Raw genomic sequence first — 25,892 nt, 5'->3', positions numbered from 1 at the left:
ACGCCCCATCGCCTGCACCACCATAGACACCTCCTCCCAGTGGCTGCAACCACTGAGCACTTCTACACTAGGTATACAACCCACACCACTCCCTCCTCACAGATGGGGCCTGTGCCTTCTTGGCCAAGGGTAAATGTTATGCAGCACCACAGGTGAATGGTATGTAGGTCCCGTGATGGAAACTGAACTGCCTAACTAAGTATGAAGTGAAGGGTACTCAATCCTTTCCCTACACATAGTAAACTCCCTGTCCCCACTGACTGCAGACAGGAAGGCGTCACATTCTTGGCCCTAGCAGTCTCTTAGGCCAGCTTCTGTCTGGAGCGGTCCTGACGCAACGCCGTATAAAGGGTGGGGAGCATGCCATTTATTATTATGTTTTTACAAGATGTTTAAACTGTGTGAAATAGTTCCTTGACGATAATATAAATACTAACGTTTATGTTTTTTCTTGTTTGGTACGACGGTGTAGACTGATTAGAATCTCCTCTTGGCCGGATGATATGCCCCTCTAGTCTCTCTTTATTTAACTAGATGCACCTCTGATGCGGCCTGGCGGTGTCCGCGCACATAAAGCAGCGAGACCAGCTTTCTGTCTCAAGCAGGAACAACGGAAGCCCATGTAGGAAAGCATGAGAGCAAAACTAAGCATCACCAAGTCAACAACGACGTAATTAATAAAAGATTACACACTGCCCACAGCTTTGGAATGCATGTCGTGTGATGTTTTCCTTAATAAGCAATTCCAGTTCCGTGTGAACCAGCCAAGGAGAAAGCTGGAGCGCCCAAAGAAAACAGACGTTATTGCATCTCTGACTCAAGGCTGTGACTGGTGCAACCTTCAAAGTGCCGATACATGTCGATTTCCGCAGGGAAGGGCATTGCCAGAGGGGTGCAAGTGACGCTGCAGAGACCTAGCGAGTCAGCGTGACCCAGGATACTGACTCATCGTCTGGGTTTGTAGTGTGCTATTATTAAACAAGGCGAGAGTGAGGAAACAACTTTGGAATCCTCTTACTGTCCGACAGTCTGACACTGGAACACTATTGAAAACACAAACACTACATCTTTAGGGATGTTACACTTCTGGACGGTGGCCTGTGTAGCAAGTTTGGTTGCAGCGACCTCTGTCCATATGTTGGAATTTAACTCACCTTGTATTCACTGCAAATGTATGTTTATACTCACACTGCAGACGAAGGGCCTGATTTAGAACTTGGTGGATGGAATACTTCATCACAAACGTGACGGATATCCCGTCCATGGTATTACAACTCTCATAGGATGTAATTGGATCCTAATACGGCAGACGGAATATCAGTCACGTTAGTGATGGAGTATTTCCCTCCAACAAGTTCTAAATCAGGCACTAAGGCCCTCATTACGATCATGGCGGTTTGGCCCGCCATGCCGGCAGTGGCAGCTGAAGCCGCCAGCCGGCATGGCGGGCCAAACCGCCATATTACGAACAAGGTGAGGCCCGCCAGCGGCAGCCGTCACCAACCACTAAGCTCCTGCCGTCAGGCAGCCTGGTGGCAAGTTGAAACACCATCCGCCAGGGTAGCTGCACTACCCTGTGGATAATGTTTCATTTCCCGCCAGCCTTTTCCTGGGGGCCCTTGCACTGCCCATGCACTTTGCATGGGCACTGCAAGGGCCCCGGTGCAGAGCCCCGTCGCGCAGGTCACTGCTCGATTTTCGGGTGCTCCATGTGGAGCCGCCGTCAATGTCCCGGCCGAGCCTTTCTGTGAGCCGGCGGGCAGAAACAATGTTTCCGCCTGCTGGCCCACAGAAAAGTTCATTATCTGGCCGGCGGGGTTCCGGGGTCACTGGCGGTCAGTGTTTTGACTGCCAGCATGAACACGGCGGTTGTTTCCGCCGTGTTCATAATGACCACCTAAATACTCTAAAACCCAATTCATGTTTAATGAACCGTATAAGAGTTTCATCTTCCGATCCCCTGTTGCCCAAATGACAAAACATAATACACAATTGCCATATTATGGATTATCTTGCACTGACTCGGAAACATCGGATTTTGAGGCTACTACGCACACAGTGTACTGGAAGTCATATACAGTGCCCCCTCGCTTCTTAACTGCTGCCTCGGTTGCCCTTTCGGGTGCTGAGCAAATGTGACTGTCTCTTATGAGCCATTCTCCTGCTCATGGACAAAGCTGGTCACCCTCCTGTACAGTTTCCTTTGGTTTTGTCACAACCTTTGGCTGTTGTAGGTGTGCTAATTAAGTTGACCAAACTTATTCCCTAATGTGTAGTGTGTCCAGTGGTTAACCTAGATGTTGGTTCTCGGAGGAACTGTAGTGAGGAAGCTTGTGAATACATATAATAAAATATAAGGTAGCCGGAAATCCCAGTACAAAAGCCAGTCTCTAACTGCCTATTGCAGACAAGCGGTGTCGTCTTTATTCACCAATAGTCACAAAATGAGTATTTTTTTACTTGACTTACAAATAAACAGATTCCAATATCTTTTTCCAAAGTCATTAACTGTTTTTTTGGCATGTTTATTCTTGCAGTACAGATTCTGTTTTTATTCTGGTCTGCAATGAACATGAAAGATGGTCATAGGCCAGAGAAGATCTGGGCTAAGACTGAACAAATTGACAACCACCAAATCGGTGCAATGCTGCCTAGCCAGCATAATGGAAGCAGGATACGTATTCTTGCACATTGTCTCTGTTAGAAATGGGGTTTTTGGTTGGCAGTCAGGTTGCCCTCTGTCCAAGCAAGAACCCTCACTCTAGTCAGGGTAAGTCACACACAATCCAAAATCAGCCTGTGCTCACCCTCCGGTAGCTTGGCACGAGCAGTCAGGCTTAACTTAGAAGGCAATGTGTAAAGCATTTGTGCAATGAATCATACAATACCATAATATAACACCACAAAAACACACCACACAGTGTTTAGAAAAATATATAATATTTATCTGGGTATTTGCAGGTCAAAACGATCAAAGTTGCAATATGAATTTGTAAAGATATCACTGAAAAGTGGTATAAAGTGTCTTAAGTCTTTAGAATATAAACAAAGCCTCTTTCAAGCACAAGTACCTGGTTTGGAGTGGAAAAATCTCCTCAGAGGGCCACAAAGGAAGAGGTGCGTGGAAAAAGGGTGTGTGCGTCGATTTCTCCCCAGCACATACAGACTTGCGTCGTTATTTTCCACGCGGGGAAGTCGTGCGTCGTTTTCCGGCGCGCATACAGTCTCTTTCTGTGGGTCGCGGGGATTAGCAGATGTCCAGGGTCTGTGCATGGATTTTCCTGCTTGTTTTCCGGCTGCGCGTCGTTCTGCGGGGCTGCACGTCAAAACTACGATCTCACGGCAGGCGTCGCGTCGATTTCTTCTCTAGAGGTCGGGCGGCGTTGTCCTTGCGAGGCCGTGCCTCAAAGTTTCGATCTCACGGCAGGCGTCGCGTCGATTTCTCCTCTAGAGGTCGGGCGGCGTTGTCCTTGCGAGGCCGTGCGTCAAAGTTTTGATCTCACGGCAGGCGTCGCGTCGATTTCTCCTCTAGAGGTCGGGCGGCGTTGTCCTTGCGAGGCCGTGCGTCAAAATTTCGATCGTCGAGAAGGCGTCGCGTTGATCAGCGTATGTGTGCGGCATTTTTCTTGCCGCGGAACAAGCTGTGCGGCGAAAAGTTCGGCGCACGGAGCGTCCAAGTGAAAAAGGGAAGTCTTTTTGGTCCTGAGACTTCAGGGAACAGGAGGCAAGCTCTATCCAAGCCCTTGGAGAGCACTTTTACAGCCAGACAAGAGTTCAGCAAGGCAGCAGGCCAACAGCAAGGCAGCAGTCCTTTGTAGAAAAGCAGACAGGTGAGTCCTTTGAGCAGCCAGGCAGTTCTTCTTGGTAGGATGTAGTTTCTGGTTCAGGTTTCTTCTCCAGCAAGTGTCTGATGAGGTAGGGCAGAGGCCCTGTTTTATACTAAGTTGTGCCTTTGAAGTGGGGGTGACTTCAAAGAGTGTCTAAGAAATGCACCAAGCCCCCTTTCAGTTCAATCCTGTCTGCCAGAGTCCCAGTAGGGGGTGTGGCAGTCCTTTGTGTGAGGGCAGGCCTTCCACCCTCCCAGCCCAGGAAGACCCATTCAAAATGCAGATGTATGCAAGTGAGGCTGAGTACCCTGTGTTTGGGGTGTGTCTGAGTGAATGCACAAGGAGCTGTCAACTAAACCTAGCCAGACGTGGATTGAAGGGCACAACAAGATTTTAGTGCAAAGAAATGCTCACTTTCTAAAAGTGGCATTTCTAGAATAGTAATATTAAATCCGACTTCACCAGTCAGCAGGACTTTATATTACCATTCTGGCCATACTAAATATGACCTTCCTGCTCCTTTCAGATCAGCAGCTGCCACTTCAACAGTGTATGAGGGCAGCCCCAATGTTAGCCTATGAAGGGAGCAGGCCTCACAGTAGTGTAAAAACGAATTTAGGAGTTTTACACTACCAGGACATATAACTACACAGGTACATGTCCTGCCTTTTACCTACACAGCACCCTGCTCTAGGGGTTACCTAGGGCACACATTAGGGATGACTTATATGTAGAAAAAGGGGAGTTCTAGGCTTGGCAAGTACTTTTAAATGCCAAGTCGAAGTGGCAGTGAAACTGCACACACAGGCCTTGCAATGGCAGGCCTGAGACAGGGTTAAAGGGGCTACTGAAGTGGGTGGCACAACCAGTGCTGCAGGCCCACTAGCAGCATTTAATCTACAGGCCCTAGGCACATATAGTGCACTCTACTAGGGACTTATAAGTAAATTAAATAGCCAATCATGGATAAACCAATCAATAGTACCATTTACACAGAGAGCATATGCACTTTAGCACTGGTTAGCAGTGGTAAAGTGCCCAGAGGTCAAAAGCCAACAACAACAGGTCAGAAAAAATAGGAGGAAGGAGGCAAAAAGTTTGGGGATGACCCTGTCAAAAAGCCAGGTCCAACATGACCCCCTACCAGCCTAAAGCCAGGGGAGAACAATCACTATCCTGACGTACTTCCCTGTTTGAGGCGACAGAACAAGGACCCAGGCCCACAACAGCAGGGGCATGCTCCAGTTCTTCGCCTTCCTGACTCCAATTGGATCCCTCTGTCCATACTCTCAGGGCCCACTAAGCCAACCCATGGGGAACCTTTCTCCTTACCTGCGGATCCCATCTGTGCAGCACCTAACCTTACTTTGCTCACAGATGTATCCCAGGAGCAGGATAGTACCACCATGACCAACACAGTGGTGTTGCCCACTCTACCCCCGGGGTGTGACACTTGTCCCCTCCCCAGGGATAACTCTGTCCACCCAGACAGCAAGCCACAGTGGTTACGGACAGCTGCCAGGGATGAGAGCCAGGCCCCAGGCCTCTCAAAGCTCTCCCACCACTGTGGTTGTGGAGAGTGGGGGGCGGTAGCCCCAGGTGCTGGGCACCCTTTAACCACTCTCCCTTCCACCAGGTCAGGGATGACAGCCTGAACCTGGTCCTCCCCTCTGGGGCTCTGTACCCTCCCTCCTGGAGCGGTACCCCCAGAGTCCAACATGGTCAGGGTGCTTATAGAAGTCGCCCTGTACCATTCCTCCACCAGTGCAGGGCTGTTAACCTGCAACTGGCCCTCCAACCTGGGGTCTGTACCTTCAGGTTGGACTAGGGCCCGGGGTGAGGCTTCCCTCCCCCTGCCCTCCCTTCTGGGGTCCAGCACCCTCCAACTAGGAGTGGCCTCCTCAGAAGACAACATGGTAGGGGCACTGTTATCAGTAGCCCCTCCCTCCAGGTCCGGGGGGACACCCTGAACCTGGTCTTCCAGCCCAGGGTCTGTACCCTCAGACTGGATCACTGCCTGGCAAACCAGGACTTCCTGGGAGGCACACCTACCCCCCACCAGGTCAGAGTTTAACCTCTGCACCTGACCATTCAACTCAGAGTCACCACCCTGAAGTTGAACAATTGCCTGGCACGCCAGGACTTCCTGGAGGGCACACTGACCCTCCACCAGGTCAGAGTTTAGCCTCTGAACTTGGCCATCCAACTCAGAGTCACAACCCTGAAGTTGAACAATTGCCTGGCACGCCAGGACTTCCTGGAGGGCACACTGACCCTCCACCAGGTCAGAGTTTAACCTCTGAACCTGGTTCTCCAACCTAGGGTCACCACCCTGAGGTTGGGCCACTGCCTGGCACTCCAGGACTTTCTGGGAGGCACACCTACCTCCCACCAGGTCAGTGGTTAACCTCTGAACCTGGTTCTCCAACCCAGGGTCACCACCCTGAGGTTGAACAATTGCCTGGCATGCCAGGACTTTCTGGGGGGCACACCTACCCCCCACCAGGTCAGAGTTTAACCTCTGAACCCGGTCATCCAACTCAGAGTCACCACCCTGAAGTTGAACAATTGCCTGGCACGCCAGGACTTCCTGGAGGGCACACTGACCCTCCACCAGGTCAAAGTTTAACCTCTGAACCTGGTTCTCCAACCTAGGGTCACCACCTTGAGGTTGGGCAACTGCCTGGCACACCAGGACTTTCTGGGAGGCACACCTACCTCCCACCAGGTCAGTGGTTAACCTCTGAACCTGGTTCTCCAACCCAGGGTCACCACCCTGAGGTTGAACAATTGCCTGGCACGCCAGGACTTTCTGGGGGGCACACCTACCCCCCACCAGGTCAGAGTTTAACCTCTGAACCCGGTTATCCAACCCAGAGTCAACACCCTGAGGTTGGACAACAGCCTGGCATAGCAGGACTTCCTGGGAGGCACACCTACCTCCCACCAGGTCAGAGGTTAACCTCTGAACCTGGGTATCCAACCCAGAGTCACCACCCTGAGGTTGAACCATTGCCTGGCATACCAGGACTTTCTGGGGGGCACACCTACTCCCCAACAGGTCAGAGTTTATCCTCTGACCCTGGTTAGCCAACCCAGAGTCACCACCCTGAGGTTGAACCATTGCCTGGCAGGCCAGGACTTCCAGTTAGGCACACCTACCTCCCACCAGGTCAGAGTTTAACCTCTGAGCCTGGTTCCCCAACCCAGGGTCACCACCCTGAGGTTGGGCAATTGCCTGGCACGCCAGGACTTTCTGGGGGGCACACCTACCCCCCACCAGGTCAGAGTTTAACCTCTGAACCTGGTCATCCAACTCAGAGTCAACACCCTGAGGTTGGACAATTGCCTGGCACAGCAGGACTTCTTGGGAGGCACACCTACCTCCCACCAGGTTAAAGTTTAACCTCTGAACCTGGGTATCCAACCCAGAGTCACCACCCTGAGGTTGAATCTTTGCCTGGCATGCCAGGACTTCCTGGGGGGCACTCTCACCCCCCACAAGGGACACACCGTCCCCAAGGGCCACACAAGAGTCTGGTTGGCGCAGGTCTCCCGACCTCTGCCCATCCGGCAGAGTCTGGGTTTCCCCCAAACCAGAAACGGTTTCACCTGGGTCATTCCTGGGGGGCTCTGCTCTCAGAGCTGACACCTGACTCTCAAGGTCCTCCACTGGGGTCTGCAACCCCCTCTCAACCCTATGTCTGGACTTCTGCACCCCCTCACTAGGAGGGGTACTGCCAGACACCAGAACTGTTGGGATGCTGGCTACAGTCACCCCCCCAAGTCCTTCTGACACTGCGGGGCTTCCCTCAAAAGGTGGCCCTACGGTACAGGCTAGGCTTCCCTCCTGGTGTTCCCTCATGGAACCCTCTAGGACCTGGGACCTACCTGGGACACTACAATCCTTTCCCACCTCACTCGGTTGGGAACCACCTAGACCACTCCCTTCAGGAGCACCCCCAAATGCCTCTTCAGACTCTCTGGTACTCACCCAGAAGTCTGCCTCCATTGTAAGTTCCCTGGGGTCAGAGAACTCACACTCCACCTGGTGTCGGCGTAGCTCTGGAAAATAAGGACCAGACATATGCTCTCCAGCAATTACATCACTCTGCCCTTCACATGTATTAACCACAGTACCCTTCACCCAACCACCCAGTAACTCAACCTTGGAAAAGCACTCTACCTCACCCTCCTGAGACTGGTGAGACAGTATCTGTCTGTCCCTGACACTCAACCCATACTCTTCTGGGATGTCTCTACACTCTATATCCAGGACGTCCACCAGGGGGGAACCCTTTTCTCTGTCACTCTCTGCTAGAGTCAGTAAAGTGTCCCTCCCCCCAGTAGGAATATGACTCCCTGTGCCAGTTCCCCAATCCTTCTCAGTGACCCTGTGCATAACGGGAACTACCTCATACCCTTGAACCGCCTGGGGTGTGTCAACTCCCTTCTTCAAGTTGGGCACCACATCTTTGGGCTTGTGCCCTTCTTCAGCAGTACTAGATGCAAGATTTTTGCTGCCACCATCTGAACTGGACTCAGCCCTTCCGGCCTCCAGTTTCAGCTCTTTACAGCTCAGTTCTTGAGCTGCAATCTTTTCTTCTTCCAGGGCTAAGAGTCTTTTTGCCTCAACCCTTGCAAGATACTCCTCTAATTGTTGCTCCTGTCGCCTTTGACCTCGGAGCCATTCATCTATCTCTGGGTCTCTTTCCTCATCTGAGTAGTCTTCCTCCTCATGTGAGCAGTCTTCCTCCTCATGTGCGTAGTCCTCCTCCTCATCTGAGGGGTACTTAGTCATTTGGTTTCTTGCTGCCTCTCTCTCTGCCCATCTTTCCTCCCCCCAGACTATGTAGTTATGTAGCATCTCCGCTTTAGTAGATCTCCTTGCTACAGGAAGGCCCCATTTTCTGCAAAGCTTCCTTAGGTCAGCCTTAGTGAGGTGGTCAGTACGAACAAAGAATGAGTAGGTAAGCAATCCCATTTTGATAAGATCTTACCAGCAAAAAACAAAATCCAAAGTCCAAAATATCAATAGTATATCCAGGAGGACATCAGAGAATCAAAAGCCAAAAAAGATGAAAAATCAAGTTGATCTTCAACTGTGGGTAGGTAGTGAAATACTTAGCTACTGTATGTCACTGCACAAACACAAGTCCTATCCTCACCGCTGATCACCAATGTTAGAAATGGGGTTTTTGGTTGGCAGTCAGGTTGCCCTCTGTCCAAGCAAGAACCCTCACTCTAGTCAGGGTAAGTCACACACAATCCAAAATCAGCCTGTGCTCACCCTCCGGTAGCTTGGCACGAGCAGTCAGGCTTAACTTAGAAGGCAATGTGTAAAGCATTTGTGCAATGAATCATACAATACCATAATATAACACCACAAAAACACACCACACAGTGTTTAGAAAAATATATAATATTTATCTGGGTATTTGCAGGTCAAAACGATCAAAGTTGCAATATGAATTTGTAAAGATATCACTGAAAAGTGGTATAAAGTGTCTTAAGACTTTAGAATATAAACAAAGTCTCTTTCAAGCACAAGTACCTGGTTTGGAGTGGAAAAATCTCCGCAGAGGGCCACAAAGGAAGAGGTGCGTGGAAAAAGGGTGTGTGCGTCGATTTCTCCCCAGCACACACGGACTTGCGTCGTTATTTTCCACGCGGGGAAGTCGTGCGTCGTTTTCCGGCGCGCGGACAGTCTCTTTCTGTGGGTCGCGGGGATTAGCAGATGTCCCGGGTCTGTGCGTGGATTTTCCTGCTTGTTTTCCGGCTGCACGTCGTTCTGCGGGGCTGCGCGTCGAAATTACGATCTCACGGCAGGCGTCGCGTCGATTTCTTCTCTAGAGGTCGAGCGCCGTTGTCCTTGCGAGGCCGTGCGTCAAAGTTTTGATCGTCCCAAAGGCGTCGCGTTGATCAGCGTAGGTGTGCGGCGTTTTTCTTGCCGCGGAACAAGCTGTGCGGCGAAAATTTCGGCGCACGGAGCGTCCAAGTGAAAAAGGGAAGTCTTTTTGGTCCCGAGACTTCAGGGAACAGGAGGCAAGCTCTATCCAAGCCCTTGGAGAGCACTTTTACAGCCAGACAAGAGTTCAGCAAGGCAGCAGGCCAACAGCAAGGCAGCAGTCCTTTGTAGAAAAGCAGACAGGTGAGTCCTTTGAGCAGCCAGGCAGTTCTTCTTGGTAGGATGTAGTTTCTGGTTCAGGTTTCTTCTCCAGCAAGTGTCTGATGAGGTAGGGCAGAGGCCCTGTTTTATACTAAGTTGTGCCTTTGAAGTGGGGGTGACTTCAAAGAGTGTCTAAGAAATGCACCAATCCCCCTTTCAGTTCAATCCTGTCTGCCAGAGTCCCAGTAGGGGGTGTGGCAGTCCTTTGTGTGAGGGCAGGCCCTCCACCCTCCCAGCCCAGGAAGACCCATTCAAAATGCAGATGTATGCAAGTTAGGCTGAGTACCCGGTGTTTGGGGTGTGTCTGAGTGAATACACAAGGAGCTGTCAACTAAACCTAGCCAGACGTGGATTGAAGGGCACAACAAGATTTTAGTGCAAAGAAATGCTCACTTTCTAAAAGTGGCATTTCTAGAATAGTAATATTAAATTTAGGAGTTTTACACTACCAGGACATATAACTACACAGGTACATGTCCTGCCTTTTACCTACAAAGCACCCTGCTCTAGGGGTTACCTAGGGCACACATTAGGGATGAATTATATGTAGAAAAAGGGGAGTTCTAGGCTTGGCAAGTACTTTTAAATGCCAAGTCGAAGTGGCAGTGAAACTGCACACACAGGCCTTGCAATGGCAGGCCTGAGACAGGGTTAAAGGGGCTACTGAAGTGGGTGGCACAACCAGTGCTGCAGGCGCACTAGCAGCATTTAATCTACAGGCCCTAGGCACATATAGTGCACTCTACTAGGGACTTATAAGTAAATTAAATAGCCAATCATGGATAAACCAATCAATAGTACCATTTACACAGAGAGCATATGCACTTTAGCACTGGTTAGCAGTGGTAAAGTGCCCAGAGGTCAAAAGCCAACAACAACAACAACAGGTCAGAAAAAATAGGAGGAAGGAGGCAAAAAGTTTGGGGATGACCCTGTCAAAAAGCCAGGTCCAACAGTCTCTGTTTACCCTTAAATGTCATTCATTCCTAATAATGAAAGTGAAAGCTGTTCTGAAAGGTGATTCTAGGTCAGGAGAATGCCATCGTATGCAACCTAGAAATAACAAGGGTCTCGGGGATCCACGAAAAGTAATAGGCTTGCATGGAGATGTGCGGACACATACGATAACACGATGTAGCCAATTCGCTTCTGTGCTTTCAATGCACCAACCTACCAAATACCTCGTCTTATCCTCACATGTGCAAAGTGCCAGTCTGACTGCAGTCTGAACCACAACCTGATTAGGCTCACTTGACTGGTGCAGCCTTCAAGAGCTAATGAGAGGTTTTGGGCAAGAATCCCTGCACAAAGTCCGCCTAGCACAAATAGGTGAAAGCTGGGCCTTTCACAGTTTGCATAAATTTGGCTCATGGTGACAGCCTTAATTTCTCTTCCACTTACTTCCTCCTTCATGGGGTCTAATCAGCAGTAGGCAATATCCCTGCTTTTAAAAAACAGTTAATTAATTAAATTAAATGGTGCATTACTTCTGCTCATGTCACCAATTCACAATCTTGCTCTTTGGTACAGTTGGCCCTCTATGCAGTTACTGAACTCCTCAGTGACTTGTAATATCCTTATAATGTACAGCAGGGCATACCTGATCCCATTGATATTTGTTCCCTTACTAGAACAGTAAAAAAGTGAAATCTGGGTCTAATGGGAATATTTTCCAATGCCATCACTATATTTATTCATTCTTTATCTTTGCTGTGTTAAGCACCCCGAAGAGACAGCAATGGTAAGTGTCAGTGCTATACAAAACATCTTAAATATTTCTGTATAGAGTAGTTTCAAATAACAAATGAATGGATAGATGTACTGTACGATTACTTACAAGTATTGTAAATGTATAAATAATTAAACTCCAGAAAGTTATTGCAAAATCTTAAAAACAGGTTCTAAAATCAGCATCCAAAAAGCTGTCCAGTTGATATCAATATGGGATGCCCTTCCAGTCCGTGGCCATTAAGCAGGGCTAACGGTCATTCAGTCTTAGAAATTTTTTGTCTTGCCTCTTTGCCATCTTAACAGAGAGAAAACGCAGGCTGGTCCAACCCATCCATATTCTGTGTGACCTCATCCATTAAACCTTTATACCTTATACCTGTAATATATATCAAATCTCTTTTAAAATCCTAATTTAAAATCGTCTCTGAAACTGCACAGCTGAGTGAGAGTCTAGATCATAGCGTAGACCCTGGCTGACCACAGTATTACTGGCTAAGGTATGGCACCGGTCTTGCTCTGCAACAATCATGGATATCATTAACCTACATCTAAGACTCCGAGTCTGCCTATACTAGTGCGCAGAGACTGAGCAATCAGATCTTTTGGGACCTGCAACAAAAACCACAGCAGACACACTGTGAACTGATCAATAAGGTAAGTCAAATGAAAATCACAAGCACAATGTAGATTAAAAACAATAAATTAGAGTCCTATTTCAGTATAGTCAACTTGGTCAGTTTCTTGCAGCATTATGCACAACACAGTTCTCCCTCTGGATTTCTCAATTTGCAAAGCTGCGCATTGGAAGCTTGGAAATTCAGTACTTTGATTGTCCATTTTAAGGTAGTAAGAGCTGGAATCAGGTGTAAAACAGACCAAACATTTTCTGACCTAGGGCTCGTGGCACAATCTCCAATGGGTAGAGATACTCTTTCAGAAGGGTGTCATGAGCAATTAGTATGTGATGGGAATCTTTCTTAATGGTACAGGATAGGGAAAAACAATTAAATGGTACCCAGGAAGTCCTAGCTATTTGGAAGTCTTGGCTCAACCATATATCCATCCATTGTTTTTACTTGTCACAGATTCCAAGGATTGCTCTGGTTTACTAGTCCAAGCACTTAAGTTTTCCATGTTTGTTTGGATTCCTTCCTCCTTTAGTCAATTTTAATAGCATTCACCCAGTCCAAAAGATTTGATGAGAAAGAAATAATTATATTTAATAACAATGTTTGATCAACACCCAATTGTTACAAAATAGATGTAAACTAATACATTGATGTCTGCCTCATCTGAACTATCACAGGCAGTTTACCACCTTCCATCTTTTACAGGCTGTTGAGAGATCAGCACAGTGCTGAATAAAAGGGCACTACTCTTTAACCATATTAAGTTCTTCACACATCACACTTTTCCAGTGGAGAATCGGTCTTCTACCATGAATGAATTTGGAGAAGATTGCCCTATTCTGAATAGGAAAAGGAGCCGTCTTTAACTATAAGCCTGTAGGAATATGAGCCAGGAGGCTTGTATACAACAACAAGTAAACCCAAAACGCGTCCAGGATTACTTACTTTGCACTTTTATATAGCTCTTTTACAATATAACAATCATTGTGCGCTTGTTCTCCTACAAAAGACTTGCTAAAGAACTTTAACATCATCATGTCAGTGGCCACCGATGACATTCGGATCATCCTGGACTGAGGAGAAACAGCAGCCTTCATCCTGCTCAATCTCTCTGCAGGGTTGACACTGTCTCCCATAACACCCACATCAGAAGACTATATGAAACAGGTATACAAGGGTCTGCTCTCAACTGCATCTGTTCCTTCCTTAAGGGGAAGAACCCAAAGGGTCAGGCTGCCCCCCTCCACATCAGAGACCAAGAAAATTATGTGCTGAGTTCCACAGTGATTACCTCACTCTTTGTAACATATACATGACACCACTCAACAATACCATCCGGTCACAAGACGTCACTGTCACCTCCAATGCTGATGACACCCAACTCATCCTCTCATTGATGGACAAAACAACCACTGCCAGAACCAATGTCACCAATGCATGACCATGGTAGAAGACCAGATGGGGACCCTATTGCTTGAATCTCAACTCCTACCAGATGGAGGTACTGGTCGTCTGCAACAAGACCTCCCATTGGACTCCACCTGCTGGCCGTCGGAACTAGGACCAACACTCACAGACCACACAAGAAATGTAGGGATCATCCTAGATGACAAGCTCAACATGACGGCTCAAGTAAACGCAGTGTGCGCCTACTGCTTCAATATCCTACGCATGCTGCAAATTATTTTCTAATGATTGTGTGGGCACATCAGACAGATCATCATGCACTCACTCATCACCAGCAAGTTACACTATGACAACACTCTCTACGATGGAATATTCAAACATCTCCTACAAAGACTGCAGACCATCCAGAGCACTGCTGCAAGACTCATGCTCGACCTCCCGGGCTGCACCCACATCACACCACACCTCAGGAAGCTTCACTGACTCCCTATTCACAAGCACAGGCAATTCAAACTTCTCACGCACACATACAAAGCTCTACATAACAGGGGACCAGAATACCTGAAGCACCGTATATACTTTCACCAACCCATTAGACACCTACGCTCTGCCTCACTCTCACTTGCACAAGTTCCCTGCATTTGCAAAAGCAAGAGGTCACTCATTCTCCTACATCACACTCAAGACATGGAATGGCTCCTACTACACATCAGAGGCTCCTCATCACTTCTTGAGTTCCATAAGAAGCTGAAGACTTGGATCTTCGTATAAGCACCTTGGGGACCACAAATCTATACACCTGCTTGAGCGCCTGGATACCCTCTCGGGTGATTAGTGTGCTATGTAAATCAATATAACATACCATTCCATCCCATAACATATACCCTTATCAAGGCTAACCAATAAATGAGAAGGAGGGATGCGGTTGTGCAGGATACACCACATCAAAGTTAACCTAAACATTTTAAGCTTAGATACAGTCCATCAAGAAAGGACAGTGTTGGAGGGAGTTGACTGAGGATTAAGTGAGGATGCAATTGGAGAAGAGGGAAAACCAGTGAAGGACTGAATAGATGAATTGTTTCTGTTGAATTGTCGGATACCTTCTTGGTGTCCGATGTCCTCGCGAACAGACTTCCATAAAGAGACTGCTGCCCCAGAGAATGACTGTGATGAAGCCAAGTGCGAGTTGAATGTCTCAGTATTTATTTCATGCTTAGTACTAGAGTGCAACTATTTGTTAGCACTGCTAAATTAGACAGAAATGGTATACGAAAGCAAAGAAAGAAGGGACGATTTAGCCAGAAACACAAATTTTAGGTCAGCTTAGGAAGAAAAAAGAAGATTCCAGATCTCCTGGTCCCCAAGTTAGCAACTTTGCCATGAGGACTCCTGTTGTACCTTTGGGTTAACAATATTTTATTATTATTAGTATAATGGGTAGTCACATTAATGTGGATGGTATCCACAGATTATAAACAAATCAAATGAATTATATTAACACAAATGTTCATTAACAGTCTCACAGCGAAATTTATCACAGCACTAGTTAGTCCTGTAATCATTTTCTGATTCATAATGATACCAACATGACCAGATAATTTTATAATACTCTCGACCAGTTCATTGTGTTCATCATAAACGTATTTCATTCTCATAATTTTAAGTGCTTTGTTTTGCAATTGCATAAAAGACTTCAAAAAATTTTTCAAAGTGTGCTTCCATTTCTCTACTCTTAGAGGTTTTATCGTTTTTTTGTCCTATGTAATACAGGATTGAGCAATCATCATAAATGAAAACAGTGCATTTTGTAAACCTTACATTTGACTGTAAATCAGATAAACGTTCTGCTGATCTGTATTACAATCAATGTTTACATGGCCAAGCACCTGCCCTAGAACTTTGTTTAATTAATTAATTATCTAAAGTCCATATGAATCATGTGTGGAGTTAAAACAATCATTTGCTGCTCAATAGGTTACTTAGCATTATAAAATATCACGTTATATATTATTACTCACTACAATTTACAATTATATAAAAAGCTCTTAACATCACTGTTCTTCAGAATACGATACAAAAACAATGTATATAGGTCTTTCTAAAAGGATGTACAATAGTGCACAATGTAATGTGACTCAATAGCTATACAGCATTGCAACATTGCACACCAACTGTAAATTAGTATAATTCTAAAGTATTCTTTAGTCAAAATAGAGCATTTCCGTAAATCCTAATAAACTAGGTTTCATTAACCACTGTTATAATTAAATTATTAGCTGTACAGTATGTTTTTGTTTGTAGTACTGCCAAATCAGTTTCGTCTTTTCCTATGCCGACTACTTTAGAGTGGAAATGACCATATGGGTAAAGTTAATGGGTGGTCAAATAGGGATCTTATATTAAGATGATCGATCCACTGCGTACAAAAATGAAAAAAAAAGAGCCTGCAGAAACACTGGTGGACAGAAAAAAAACTAGTACCATTACAGCTACCCAGTAAGACTTAACACCGAACTTAATTCTTATTATTTCTAAAATAGTGTTGCAATAGTGATAGATATGGTTTAGAAGTACTTTATTTTTTTGGATTGCTACTAACTTTGGCTCCATTGGCGAATTGTTTTGAAATATTGCACAGTCCTAGCATTCAGTATGGTGAGTTTCTTATTGATTCATGTGTGGGGAAAAAATTGCATGGGGGTGACAAATAAGATGTATTTCCCCATCTAGCTCCAATAGGAAACTTAGCTCTCTACAACACCAAATAAAAAAATAAAAAATAAAACGCTGAATGGATTTACACCAAACCTGCCAAAAAATAGAACTTCATTCAGAAAGTTAATAGTTTTGATATTAGAGTTTGAATATAGAAATAACCATTAAAACTAGCTAGCAGCAATTCTGTCAATCACATTTTACATTTTCAAGAATGTGCCTGAATAGCTTAAAAAAAACAGCTGTCATGAATTTTGCAACCACGCCAAATGTTCAAAATGTGTGGAAAACAACAAAATCACTGAGAGAAGGAGGCATGACAACTGGTGCTAAGAATGGAGAAACCTCAATGTGGTGTCATTATATATAATGAGACAGAGATACTCCGAAAAATAAAGCCTGACCAAACGTTGGCTAAGAATAGAGAGAAGTAGATATGATCAAAGAAACATGAAAAATTGTATGACGAAAGCTAGAGTGCACTTAGCTTATGATAACTTTGCAAACACACACCTGCCATTTTGTATTCAGATAAAAGCACCATTTTCTTGCCATTGTGGGTTTTAGAGAATTCACAACTTTCAGAATTTGAGAGTTTCATGAAATTCGCTAATTTTATTTTAAATAAGATGATAACGCAATCTAGGCTATGGTGCAAACACCTGTAGGATACATGGCTGCAGTCAACCCCCACTGCACCCAGTCAAATGCTGTGCACATCGCGGAATGGGTCCTAGACCCTGTGCAACCTAGACGAAGCGCTGCAGACCAAGCCGTGGCTTGATGAAATGTAGAAAAATCTAAGAATTTCTACATTTGATTTCACCCTAATGAAAAAGTGCAAAAAGCATAGAGACAGTGACTAATATTTTGAGAGGGCGGGAGAAAAATTGGCAACTATTTTTGTCTGCTGAGGAGTAGATTACCTTAACCTACTGGCATTTTCCTCTATCTGGATTGTTACAAAAGAGATGACAATATTCTGTCATCCCTTAAATGTATAAGCCGTTGGTGTTGAAGGCCCTACCACATGTGAACAAAATAAACAAGCATTTGCATTGCAATGGGTCTCACATTTGCTCGAGCGCCATGGCCGTCGTGAGCGCGAAGGAGAGATGCAAAAGGAAAAAGAAGTTTGCTCGAAGTCAAACATATTGGCACTCGTGCAATTATCCATGTACAGGGGTAATGTCCAAGGCAGTAACAAAAATGCCCCAAGCAAGGACAAACGCAAAGTATTTACCAATGATAACAAAGGATTTTTGAAAGGCAAGCCCATGAACAAGTGACAGTGATGGGCGTGCCATGGGTGTGGTTAATAGCCCACATAGATACCAACACGTCTGACAAGCAGCGATTGCACGCTGCTACACTCGATCTAAAAACATTCAACTAATAGTGGGTCCTGAAGAAGGTCAATGAAGAAGCATTGTGATACCCACCGAAACGAGCGTCGACTGCTATTAGGAGTATTACTAGTGCACAACAAGGGTTGAAACTGAAGATCTTTTCTCATTGCAGTCTGTGGTGTACGTGAGTTGTGACTAGGAAATGTATGAATGTAGAATGAGAGAGGATGAGTTGTGATAGGTAATGAGTGGATTGATGGATGGGAGTTGATCAAGCCTTATTTAGGGAGGTTGCTATGTCCTTAGCTTTTTTATCGTATATACACATATACATATACATATACATATACATATATATATATATATATATATATACACATACACACACACACATACATACACACACACACAAGTCGAAAATTGGTGTATAAACACTTAGAACTAAAGCAGAAGTAATGATTTGCTACATTAGTTAAATATATAGAATGTTTTGACAATATGTGCTTAAGTAAAAAATAAACAAATACGTGTTGACAAATAATAGAACTTTCAATAAATAAAAATATGTGAATATGAATATAAAGCTAAATTGTTGAGTTTGGTTCCAGTTCCAGCACTTGCGGTAAGCCTAGAAGAAATACAGGTCCACTTACAGAATCCAATGCATTTCATGACTCAAGCTCACCAGACACTTAGCACAACCCTCTGATGAAAGCACACGAAGAAAAGGCTGTGTAACAAGAGCAAAACATTGCAGGCTTTGAGTGATGTTGTGCTTGGCATACCATAAGTGACAAACAAAATATGTTTGTTTTTTATGTTTTGTACTGAATCATGAGTATCACTTAACTGTGGTTGCATAGATTACCTACTGGCGGTCACCAGTACGTAGTTGTAGTTAGGACCTAGTTTCTATATAAAAATCATTTTTTTACTTGCCTATATTTTTATTGCCGCTTGACAAATCCTCATGAAACTTTCCAAAAATACTGCCAGTCATGAGAGCTGCTTGCTGGAAAGTTTCAGGGCGAGCCGTCCACTGGGGGCGAGTTATAGTTACCTTAGGGAACAAGTTATAGTTACTTGAGGTAGCTCTGTAACTGGTGAATTTCTATGGTTTTGTTTGTTTAAAATGTGAGCCTAACTATAATGTCCCTGTAAGCTTTGTTTTTTTAAATGAATATATATATATATATATATATATATATATATATATATATATATATATATTCCTAAAGTAACTATGATTTGTGTCCCCACCATGCAGTGTTGTCATGAATTATGTCATTTCAGATGTTGCAGTGATGTCGTAGATAATATGTAGGGTAATTAGCAGTGCCGGGCAAAGGTGAGAGTTATACTACTGTATGGCACAAGTTTTTTTTTAAGTGTAAAATAAGATATAATTACAATTCCCAACTAGAACGTCACTTTAACCTTTGTTTTTTTTCAGTGAGATTTCTAAGATAAAGTAATATTTTATTACCATACTTAACACCAACCCCACATCACGCATGGCTTGAGATCGTGAGCAATGCAACCACAAGAGGGCCTTGCACTTTAACTCAAGAGCATAAAACTCCAGCTAAGAGAGTATTTGAAAAAATATGATGAGTTCTCCTTGTTTCATGGATTTAATGACCAGGTCGTAATCAGGCCCTCACTGTTTTTTATGTTGCTTGGGACAGCTGCACTCCCTGCAGCCCCACCCACAACATAACTAAAAAAATGCTTGCTGGTGCCCTTGCCCTGTCTAGGGACATCACCAAGCTAAAAATATGCAAACAGCCCTACACATTATGAGGACCTCCTTCAAGAAGCAGTATTATTGTAGGTCTGCTGGTGCCTACCCGGGACAACCACATTATAAAACTTTATTAGGGGCCAGAGGGAAGCCTCAGGACCCCCGCAGCCCCAGCCAGTAGTCATGGTGGGTTCTTGGCAGGAGCAAGAGTTTTGTTCTTAAGTGGGTGCTAACCAACAGCTCTAATTTTTCGCAGACCCACAGGGGGAGTCAGCCCCTGGGTCCCCATGGCCACAGTCCCAGCTGGCTCTACTTGAATTTAATTGAATTTGTCAATTATAGAGTGCACTGTCACTCCCATGGGAGTATTCTGGTGCTACACCAGAAGAACAAGTGAGAGATGAGAAGCATATTAGATGTATCATTTCCAATTATGACAGAAAGAGGACAATTTACAGGATGTAAGAGTAGCAGAGAGGATCCGAGATCCCGAAGACCCAGGTCTTAAGGCATTTTCTGAATTCTGGTTCAGACTCGATAAATCTTAAGTGGCTGGGAAGAGAGTTCCAGGCCTTACCCCCTAGGGCCGTAAATGATTTCCCCCCTCTAGTTTTTAGTCTGCAATAAACTGGTTTGAGTAGACTGGCGTGTGAGGAGATCAATGATCTGCTTGTGGAGTAGTGTGTGAACCTTCCTCAAAGAAATTTTGGACCAATCCCTTTGTATGCACTAAAGGTTGAACAAAAGGATTTTATAGAGTACTCTTGTGGATCGGCAGCCAGTGTAATGCCTTTAGCGGGGCAGAGGTTCTCCTCTGCAATTTAAGAACTGCCCTTGCAGCATGCTGTACTAGTTTGAGTTTCTTTAAGACTTGTTTAGAGGAGCCAGTATACAGACTATTGCAATAATCTAGCCTGGAGGTGATTAATGCACAAGCTACTGTTTTCCTCACTGCAAGGGGCAGTAGGTCAAAAAATGTCTTTAAGTATTTTAATAAATAAATTAAAGCAGGTCCCTGCAACCGCAACAGCATGGGGATGGAACAACAACCGAGGGTCAAACTTGATTCCTGGATTTCTAAGGGAGGGGACAAAGTAGTTAGACTTGCCCATTAGCATTATCTCAGTCTTGTCTGTATTACATTTCAGATTGTTAGTATGCATCCATTTGATAATGGCACTTAGACAGTTTTTGAAATTCATTTCTGATCCCAGTGATGATTTGTCAAGGGATAAGATCAACTGGGTATCATCTGCGTGGGAAATGGTATCAATTCCAAAGGAAGTTATCAATAAAATTAAAGGTGCTATATAGATGTTGAATAAGGCTGGACTTAGGGAGGCCCCCTGAGGAACTCCAGCAGTAACAATAGTTTTGTTCGAAGTATAAGGGCCCAACTTTACCATCTGTTCCGTTTAGTGAGGGAGGAATGATTTTAACCAAGAATATGCAGATCCACTGACTCAACATTCTCTAATACGTTGGAGAAGAATTTCATGGGAGATGGTATTGAATGCTGCTGAAAGATCTAATAAAATCAGTACAGTATTCTTCCTGCATCTAGAGTTAGTTTTAAGGTATCTGCGACTTCCATCAGGGTTGACTGGGTTGAGTACTTCCGACGAAAGCCTGACTGGAGAGGATGGAGTACATTGGCCGTGTCCAAGAAAGTGGTTAGTTGAGTATTTACCACTTTTTCAATTATTTTACTCAAAGCTGGCAACAAGATTGGGAACAAATTGGATAAGATTGTGGGGTTAGCAAGGGGCTTTATCTTCAATGGCTTAAACCCCGCAACGTTCCAAACGTCTGGGACCTCTGCTGTTCTCAAGGCATTATTCAAAATATCATTAATCACTGGGTTGACGGTGTCTACCAGTTTATGTAGGACTAGAGGAGGACAGGGGTCGTTAGACGAACCTGATTTGCAGGCCTACATGGCTTGGCGGGACTGGGCTAATGAAATTGTCTGGAATGCCACCAAAGTACCTGTCTCTTTCCCTAATGCATTGTCTATCCCTAGACTAATTGATGAGGGAGCTGGTGAGATGAAGTCTTTACAAATCATCTGTAACTCTTCAATAAAGTAAGAGGAAATCTGATCACATAAAGCTTGAGATGGTGGGATCTGACTATCCAGTGCCTTTGGCGTAAGAAATGATTTTGATATCTTGAAAAACAGCTTTTGATCAGATTTGGATGACTATCTGAGAACAGAAATATATCCTTTTTGATAGTTGAATCTGTTTTTGGTGGACTTTCAATGCTGCCCTAAATTGTGCTAGATCCTCGGATTGTATGCCTTCAGCCACTTCCTCTCAAGTTGCTTGCAAAGCAAATGTTGCTCTCTCATGGCATCAACATTATTCATGATTTGACCTGTTAGGAGGGGGGATGATTCAAGAAGAAACTGAGAATCTAGGATCAGTGGGCAACTTCCCCCACCTGTAGATGGTAGGGGGAAACAGAGGGGCATCTACAGGGATACGTTTACCTGGCTCTCAAGCAAGTGTGAAAGGGATTAACAGATGGTCAGATCAAATCAACAGACTAGGACCTTCTACAGATAAAAGAGAGTTATTAGTACAAATGCCATTGAGCGAATGGCCTCCATCATCGGAGGGACCCACAACCAGGTTATGAAGACCTAGCATGCTCAAGGTGTCTCAGAAATTACTTGCCTCTCAATCCTCTGTACATAAGAGTGAAGATTAAAATCTCCAAGGATTGTAAAATTTGAATATCAGAGAACCAGGGGAACGAGGTCTCCCAAAGTGAAGCCAGAAACAGGGAGCCTGCACATGGAGGCTGATAGTTCAGGATACCAGGAAAGGACTGAGTGGGACTAACCCTACAGCAGAACCCTAGACTTTCTGCTCCTTCTAAGGGGCTAATATTGAGGGTGTACAGTTCAATTGTGTTTTAAAAATAATAGCAAGCCCCACTCCCTGACAAAAGGGCATATCCTGCCAGGAGACTGAGTAGCCTGTTGGTTGTGCAGCTGCGATATCCGGGTTCCACCAGTCTTTTAACCAAGACTCCTTGATAAACAAAAAATCATATTGTACCTCAGAAATTAGGTCGTAAAGTTCTAGGGCATGTTTGCTGAGAGAGAGGGTGTTAATCAAAACGCCCTGCAGTACACACATCTTCTGGGCCAACCGGCAGACTAGGGGTGGGAGTTCAATCATTCCAAAACAAGCTTTACATTTGACACAGGAAATGGGACCTTCTATTTTACTTAAGGGATCTATCTTCCAGCCAAATTGGTGTAATTCTGGTCAGCAGGTTTGGAAAAAGCAGGTGAAATCTGGTTTTAGGGGCCCTCTTTTATCTTGGCCCCACTTCACAGATCACCTGAATCTTTCAAAGGAGTCTGGGTGAATGATCGTTTTCTTTGGAATGTTTTGTGAAGATTCATCAATTAGTGCACAAGTTATTTGCAAACCCCAAAAAATGCTTTTCCTATGAAAATGCAGAGCTAACTATAACTAGGCAGTGACAACTGCCACTGAGAGATGGATTATTTATAAATAAAACACCTTACCTAAAATTGTAATACAGTTCCATTGCATAGAGGTTCTTCATAACTTGGTGCATTTTTATTTGGGTATTATGTTCAATGCAGTCACTGCACACTGATCTACTGGAATAAGTCTGCAAGACTACGTCACTGATGGCAAACTCTATAATGCAGTAGCTGACAAGTTATCTATGCAGGCACTGTTATAGTGTCCATGATAGTGCTTTGTCTATTATTGGTAAATGAGTCCTTTATTGATGAACAGGTAGGCATTAAATGAGTGGTCAAATCTATGTCCAGGGCCCTCTTTGTTCAAACATGTCCCACAGTTCCCAGATTATATGACTGAGGTGGGTGAGGCACTGAAAGCTGGAGCCAAGCTTGAGCCTGAAGTCTCGCTCCGGCTCAGCTTGAGGTACTAATGTTGGGACGTTGAGCCCATAACGAGATAAGCTTTAATTTGGCTTCTTCCTGCCTCCCTCTACTCAGGATGTAAGGTTGTGGTCAGAGCTACCGACAGGAGGCCTAGTTGAGTCGTGGAGTCGTGGTGTCAGCTTAACATCCTGCGATTCAGGACAAATCACTTAATCTCCCCATGCCTATAAACAATGTGGGTGACCTTGTGTAATATAACTGGTGCTCATGTAAAGCACTACAATAAGCTTCGGGTTGAGTTTGTGCCATATTTTAACAACTGCACTGAGAGGTAAGAACAAAGCCTTAACATAAGGAAAGACAACTAGATACCCATTTGTTGGCTGACCTGTAGAAAGTGAAACTTGAAAAAATAGCAGCTTCCCTGCCTAATTTGTGTTATCTAACGCAAATGTTTTATTTCACTAAAACTATTTTTATCGTATAAGAAAGAAATTTCAAACGTGTGAGTTCGGACTTCCAGTTGTACAAAAAATAGCACTTTTAATACGACCTTTTCAGAGCAGTGCTATACCGTGCCCTATTAGTATCAAAGCTTCCACATGTTTAAGAAATAACACTTTTTTGAATTTTTAACAGATTTTATCCTATTAAACGTCACGTTTGCTGTATGATTTACATAGCAAATATTTTCAGGGATCGGCTCATGTACGAGTTCTAAGACCGGTGCCACACCCTTGGATCGGCTCTGGCTTCGCTCGATTTGTTAATGTGTTGGCTCTCCCATCTCTCTAATAAATTACGTGTCCATCTTGTCAACGTTAATTATTGCCCCCGAACCCATGCTCACCTTAGCTATCCGGAACGTTTCGTTTTCGTTTGCCGGACTCAATCCTGTCTCAGCCCGGTCCAAACTCGGAAACAGAAGGAGCAAAAAGGTCCAACCCACGACCCTCATCATCCTCTGCAGAGCATCAGGTGACGTCGGCGAACCCATCTCCCGCACTCACTCCTGCGTGAGGTTCACCTGCGCCAGACTCCGCACCCAGCTGACCAATCAGAGCGTGGGCGCGGACAGCGGAGCGCGAGGCCGCTCCTCGGAGGCCGTCAATCATTCAGGACCTTGCAGGAATTTGCATCGCACGAACCCCCGCGCGCTTCTTGCAGGTTTCCATGTTTTCTCCGCTTCCAGGCGCGATGTATGCTGCACTATATCCGCTCTAGCTCGCAAGTTAACAGTTTCTGAGCAGCGTACTTTTCTCGCCCGCTCGGCTTGCAAAAGATTTGCTCAACCGAGGCCGTGGTGAACCTGATGGTGTGCCTGTCCTAAGCCGCCCCGTGAGTCAGTGGGTGCGCTGCCACCACAGCTAGACAGGCGACGCCAAGCAGTTGCCGGTTTTATCCAACAGTGCATGTAGTAAAGGTGAGTTCGGTTTCATATGTCTGAGCTTGTCCGTCACTCAGTACCAAGGTTAGTACTGATGTTTCTACAGTCCTCTGCTTGCTGAGCGCGTCTGTTCCTCTGGAGGCGCAGGTACTTGAGGGACGTCCTCCGGATTGTGGGATAGTCAGTGCCTTCACCGGTGCAGTGCCTTGCAGACCCCTCGGAAACGGATGCAGCGTTACTAGTATATAACCGTTTGCCAGTCTCTGTGACGGTCCAGTAACATCGACCGAGCCCTTTTCCTTAGACGGGCACCGCCTCCCTGGACGCCAGTGGGAGGCGGGGAGCCCGCCGGGGAGACATGCCATTCCTGCACACAGCGCCTCCCTATCCATCGCTCATCCAGCTGCTGCCTGTGAGGCAGTGCACTGCACAGCGCACCGTGTCGTTCAGCTACTGCTCTCGGCAAACCTACTGTTGCTCTCCAGTGATCCCTATTCCGAAAGTCTGATGCTCTTTTTGCTTAGCCGCTTCCCACCAACAGTAATCGCCTCCGTATTTTTATACTGGCGTGCTCAGATGGGGGTCAGCAGTTTTCATTGCCAACAACTCGGGGTCTCCGACTGACCAACACGATTAGGGGTGAGGCATGCATTCAAGATGTCAGACGGACTGGGGCTAGTCAAGGGTCACGCTCGTGACATTGTACTCCAGCACTATTTGCTATTCAGAGGCCCAAGCTGTTGCGATAGTCTCACTTCACCTTTTGACCTATCCATTTTCATGAAAGCATAGAAAGCTGGTAGAAACCGTGTCCAGCCAGGTCTGCCGCGAAACCCCAGTTTGAGATGCGACCACTTGACAAGTTGTCGCTTTTAGGTCTCATCACTTTATATTTTTTCTTCGTGCATCGTTAGTTTTTCCATTTTACTTGCACTGCAAGGACCAGAATGTTGGTGATTTAGGCTGAAAGGCAACGCCGATGTGAACACCTAGGACAATTTCAGCTCTCTGTCCTTATATGGGGAAACTTATA

General features: G+C 45.3%; 1 protein-coding gene across 3 annotated transcripts in view; it reads right to left on the bottom strand.

Annotated features, from left to right (window-relative positions):
• The window catches only part of MMP28 (matrix metallopeptidase 28), a 451,256-nt gene extending 426,082 nt beyond the window's left edge, over positions 1–25,174 (bottom strand). For all 3 annotated transcript variants that reach the window (XM_069226736.1, XM_069226737.1, XM_069226738.1), the window contains exon 1: positions 24,323–25,174. In XM_069226736.1, coding sequence (XP_069082837.1) covers positions 24,323–24,469 — 147 coding nt within the window. In that variant the 5' untranslated portion in view covers positions 24,470–25,174. The remainder of the gene's footprint in view (positions 1–24,322) is intronic.
• Positions 25,175–25,892: the final 718 nt, after the last annotated feature.

Source organism: Pleurodeles waltl, chromosome 3_2 (genome assembly GCF_031143425.1).
Source record: "Pleurodeles waltl isolate 20211129_DDA chromosome 3_2, aPleWal1.hap1.20221129, whole genome shotgun sequence".
Classification (NCBI taxonomy): domain Eukaryota; kingdom Metazoa; phylum Chordata; class Amphibia; order Caudata; family Salamandridae; genus Pleurodeles; species Pleurodeles waltl.
This window is presented reverse-complemented; position numbering and strand designations above follow the sequence as displayed.